This window comes from Phoenix dactylifera, chromosome 3 (assembly GCF_051530095.1).
Source record: "Phoenix dactylifera cultivar Ajwa chromosome 3, Ajwa_hap1_PhDact_Kaust_v1.1, whole genome shotgun sequence".
Classification (NCBI taxonomy): domain Eukaryota; kingdom Viridiplantae; phylum Streptophyta; class Magnoliopsida; order Arecales; family Arecaceae; genus Phoenix; species Phoenix dactylifera.
In genome coordinates this window covers 55757738-55763135 of record NC_143192.1, presented here as the reverse complement: position 1 = coordinate 55763135, position 5398 = coordinate 55757738, and the positions used below count along the sequence as shown (strand labels likewise).

General features: G+C 36.1%; 1 protein-coding gene across 2 annotated transcripts; it reads left to right on the top strand.

Annotated features, from left to right (window-relative positions):
• Nucleotides 1–798: 798 nt before the first annotated feature.
• LOC103708428 (uncharacterized) lies at nt 799–3573 on the top strand. Of its 2 annotated transcripts, XM_088719238.2 has the most exons (3): nt 805–1084; nt 1562–1634; nt 3197–3573. In XM_088719238.2, the coding sequence occupies exons 1-3, from the start codon at nt 1000–1002 to the stop codon at nt 3261–3263; spliced, it is 225 nt and encodes a 74-aa protein (XP_088575364.2). In that variant the 5' UTR covers nt 805–999; the 3' UTR covers nt 3264–3573. The 2 variants fall into 2 exon arrangements, with proteins under 2 accessions (XP_089786002.1, XP_088575364.2); XM_089929876.1 differs by lacking the exon at nt 3197–3573 and having other exon boundaries at nt 799–1084; nt 1562–1638.
• Nucleotides 3574–5398: the final 1825 nt, after the last annotated feature.

Below are 5398 nucleotides of genomic sequence, written 5' to 3'. Positions count from 1 at the left end.
ATGAGAGCGAGAGAATGTTTGAGAGAGAGATAGTGCTTGAACGTGTTTACCTGAGGATTTACCAATTATCCCTATATATAGAATGGGGCAAATATCAATTATCTTATTTGTTAGAAAGCAATATAATGTATCTTCGTGGTATATCTACAATGTTAATTATATTGATTGTGCATTTATGGCCAAGCTAGGTCCACCATTATCCAAACCATAATTGCCACTCCTTTAATAATCTTTGGCGTTCGGGTGGACCGACCAGCATAACACGTCTGCCAAGATCAAGATCAAAGAAATCAGGACAACCTGATGTTAAGATGAACAATATTTTTCTCGTCACACTTACTAATTTGGCCAGTTGGTACTCCAACAATTTAGACTTTTTTAAGCTATGTCTTGAAAAAGAGAAGGATGATTATTAGAAGCACCAGCTAGTCAAATGCAGCAGTAATCTTCAACGTCAGTGTATTCAACATGCGTGTATGAACATTTACGAGTCAAGACAATGGAATCAGCCCAGTCCAAACCCACCTCCACGCTCTTCCCTTGACTATGATTTATGATTCCGCAGCGTCCGGCTCCATTCCTTTGAAAAGGTCAAGCATGAGAAACGATTCTGAAAAAACAACCTCGTACACCCAAAACACACCCACCCGAAACAAGGTACTCCACGTGGATAGAATCGCCCCAAGACCCCTGGGGCCCGTAGAACTGAGAAATAAAGTAAACGTAATCTTCTCAGGTCCTTGTAACAAGGGAAATAAAGAATTAATATTTTTATTCTCTCTAGGGCAACGGAAGAAGGTGCTCTTCTAATCTCTCGTTATCTTGGGGCCGGCTTCCACTCGTCTTCCCTTCCCCCCATTTCTGACCTGCTACGTTGACTTGTTAAAAGAAATCGAATTCCTCCAACTCGCTATTTAGAGTCATCTCGCCTTCCCCAATTCCATCGCCTCTCTCTCTCGCTCTCGCTTCGAATCGGAGAAGGAAAGAAGTGAGGGAACGATGAATTGGATCAGCCGCAAGATCCATCTCTACAACGTGACGATGGGCCTCTACATGCTCGATTGGTGGGAGCGCTATCTCTTCAGTATCCTTTCTCATCCAATATTTCCCTACTTTAATTCGGATTCATCCATCCATTACGGCTCTATTTTTTTTTTCTTTCTTTGAGGTTCTGCTGTTTGATTCGGCGAATTAAAGAAACCTACCGTGGAATCACTACTTGAGCTTTTGCATCCGCCGTGTCTCACTTCTTTTTCTTATAATTTTGACTCCGTCTGAAATTTCTATTCAGTGTCATGCAAGGGCTACAGAATTGCATCAAATTTTTGTAATTTTTATGGTTTCTTAATCCATGAAAGTTTTCCCCCCTTTTTATATTAAGCGCGATGTGCTGGTCTTTATTTTGCTCTGCTTCAGCTGCTTCGTTTCTCTTTCATATCACAGAATCGCCACCATTTCCTTCTAGGTTTGTTCATGGGTTACCGAGGTATTTTTGGAGTTTTTGTTCCTATGATATTATACTAAGGATACTCTGGATTGTGGGCTTTCTTAACTCTGGTAGACATATTAATCCTTATTTTGCTCTGGTTCATCTGCTACAATGGATCTCGTTTCGCAACTGAGTTCTATGAAAGGTAAAATCTCTTTCCCTAATTTTGTTTTCTATTTTTTTTTCCAGAAAAGCCTGAGGAATATTACTCCAAGGTCACTCTAAGAAATATTTTCAGAGTGTGGAGGCAGCCATTTGGATTGGACCATGACTTGAGCTGATTAGTAGTAACTACCACACACCATAGACAATTTTCCTAATAGATTCCCTTATGATACACCGACACCAAATGACCGCACTCACTCTAAAAATGATTAAAGTGCACTGCCTCTCACAGTAGATTGCCTTCATGCAAGAAAAAGTCATCTTGGGCTTCCAATCTGCAGCAAGAACTTGACATCATCAAATGTATATTCTGAACATTTTACTTCTGATGAAAGTCAGAGAAAACCATGACTGTTTCAGTGTATTAGAATTGAGGTGGGACCAACTGTAAAAATCTAAACATAGCAATGAATGTTCATTTTCTCTTCGTCTCTGTTTATGACCCCTTTCAGCAAAGTTGGCCAATTTGTATCTGTTAACATATGATTGATCGACTGCCTTTGAATTGGACACTTAACTAAGTGCTTTCTCAGGAAAAAAAGTTTAAATTAATAATCTACAATTAGTTATGGAGTATCTGTATAATAATTGGTTTATGTAACAAAAAAAAAAAAAACTATTTAGAAATCTAGACTGTTTATTATATTGCCCTTAGAAACCAATCCAGCAATAATATGATTAAAAAAAGTGATAAATACACAAATATCTTGCAAATTGAATTTCTCTTATAAGTCAAGTTCAATGTGAAACCATAATACATAACACTAGCCACTAGCCCTGGATTGCTTATTGAAATTTCTACAAGACATTAGCATGGCCTGATGTGTTCTCATGATTAGAGTAGTGCACAACGAAGAGGGTGCAAGCACACACAACGAGAACTTTAGATATTAGATTGCTAAGGTAGATGTGCGGTAAGAACAAGAATAGTACAGTTTATTATGAATAAATTAGAGCAAGCACTTAAGAACAGCACCTATCAGACATAATGATGGAAAACAAGTGGATAGTAGGATCTAGTAAGTAAGGGGCTTAGATTTGTATCAGAATATCAAGAAACAAGCAGCCAAGGTTGTGAAGAAGTATTGGAAATGCTTATATCAACAATGAAGGTAGGCCTTGACAGGAATGAGCAAAGAAGGATTTGTAAGGCCGACCTTGATGTGTGTTTGTAGCTACTCTGTGGGGCATTTGCACCTCGGTATTGTTATTTCTTGTTTCTCCTGGCTGGTTGCCTTTCTATTCATGGTAACCATAGTCATGTTCTAGCTATATTTCAAAGCATGTCCTGTGGAGTTGTCTGTTGTTTGTTTAACCTTTTTGGCCATTTCTTCGATGGACCTGTCCATTTTCTTCGAACCCCTGACTTTTTATTAGTTACCATATTCTGACTGCTATTTATATAATTCAACAATCTATCAACAATTGTCAGGTAGATAATTCCGGGTGTTCTATTTTAAATGATATGCATGTTTCTTTATTGACAATGGTCAAGCAACATGGTGTTAATTGATGGTCCTTTTTTTCCCCCTCTTTTTTCAGCTATCTGAAGTCCACACTCGTGGCTGGTGGCCACTCTGCAATGGAAGGAGTGTACCATCCTAATTGATGATCAGAATATGGAGAGAAATAATAAAGTGTGCAATGAAGTGTAGACTGATCATATTTAGTGGTTTGGAAACGTTTTTTTTTAATTAAACCCCTGTGCAACATCGAAGCCCTGAGTTTATCTGTATAGTAGATCACCATGGGGTGTTTCTTGAAATATTGTTCTTTGGAGAACCTGTCTCTTTCTGTATTATTTGTGACGACATTAAGTATAACTTCTCTCTTAATGTAGTAGGTGGAGCTTGACTCCTCTCTTTTCTTTAAACAAAAATTGTATACTTTTTTTCATGAAATTATTTCCATACAACATATGCACTCTCTTGTATTCCACTTTTTCTTTTTCTTTTTTCCATTTGGACTTGATCTAGTGGCTTCAATAAACCACACTGGACTTCCATTGAACCCTAGATTATCACTTTGTCTTTATGAGTACATGCAAAAGCCAGGATGGCACTCTGAGAAACATCTACGAACATAATTATACCCACTTAATTATGCTTTCGCTTTCAAGGCAATTGTTACAACTTGCAAATTAAGAAACAGTTATCAGCAAATAAATTTGAAGGAGCTTCTTATGTATTGTCTTTAAAGCCTACGCTAAGATTCTAGGAGTTTCTTGCTGAATAATTGAAGTTTACTCATCTTAACGTCAATGCGTTTGGCCTCTGGAGTTTCTTATAAGAATTAGGGCTGGATATATTGAACTTGACTCCTAAACTTGCTCCAAACGTGGCCAAAATGAACTGGCAGGCTCACAATGACAGTGATTCTTTGAAATCATCAAATTTGATCAATGGTTCGTAACACGATATTGAATGATAACTATTACAACACACAATTTTGAAAGAGAACCCTGATGAAGTAGGATTAGAATATTAGTAATCACATTAAGAGTGCAAGGAAATGTGACTAGAATATATGCCCCTTCTAGGCTGAAGATTTTGGGCATCTTTGTTTTTACCGGGTTATTTGCCAGTTCAGACAACCTGCCTCACTTTGTAGTACTTGCCTTTGGAGGCTTTCAATCAAAACTACCGGCTCCAAAAAAAAAAAAAAAAAAAATCTGAACTGAGTATTTCAATTTTCAAGGGTTCACATATTTCAGAATACCCTAAACCGAAGACTTTATGTGCATATCCTCTTAAATCCTGATATAAAACACAAGATTCTTTTATCAAGTTAAAGTTCCTGTCACTGATAGATAATGCCCATATGCTTTCACTCCTTTGAGGACTAGATTCTTAACCAGAGGGGTTTTATACCTAAGCTATCATAAATCATGGCTTTTCATATAAAAAGCAAAGAGTGTACTTCCAATAATATTTTTGCTAACTTACCAAATTGACAAACTCTTATTAGCTATATCAAAAACTTAGATATAAATAATGCACTCATTAGATTTTTGAGAGTTGATGGTATTAAAGAGTGGCTGATTTATTTTTATCAGCCTTTTCCATGACATACATATACATGCCTATGTGCGCACATGTTTAAATATATAAATATATAAACAAAACTAAATTTACATGTAATTTAAGGGCCCATTCGGTATTATATTGTTTCTTGTCTCTGTTTTCAGAAATCCAACAGAAAAAATGATCAAAGCTATGCAGCATGTATAATATTACCCATTTCTTTTTCTTAAATTATTTGTCAAGTCTATAAATCTTTTTGTGTTAAAGGATATATTACCTTTAGAAAGAGTGAAAATAAAAATAATAATAGCAGTTTTGTGCAAATGTTATTATTAACATCAATTATCATATGGTATTTTATTAACTTCTATAGAAATGATGATATCATATGTACCTTTTAAAAAATAATCAATTATTTATTGTTGATAAAGTAAATTTTTATTGGTTGTTTTTGGTGCATCAGAGATATTGATAAAATGGGTTATTTTCAGTGCTACTGAGATTTTGAAAATAAATGTGCAAATATACATCAAATACTAATTCGTGTTATTAAAATTTTATTATTTTTTACGAAATGTTAGATAGATGGACATGAAATATAACACGGTCTGGTTCGGTTCGTGTACCTAAGGCTGGTTTCGACCGGATCGAATCCGGTCCGCATCAGTCAGGGCCCGACCCGGCACCAACTCACTTCCTGTGTTTAAATATATACCATACC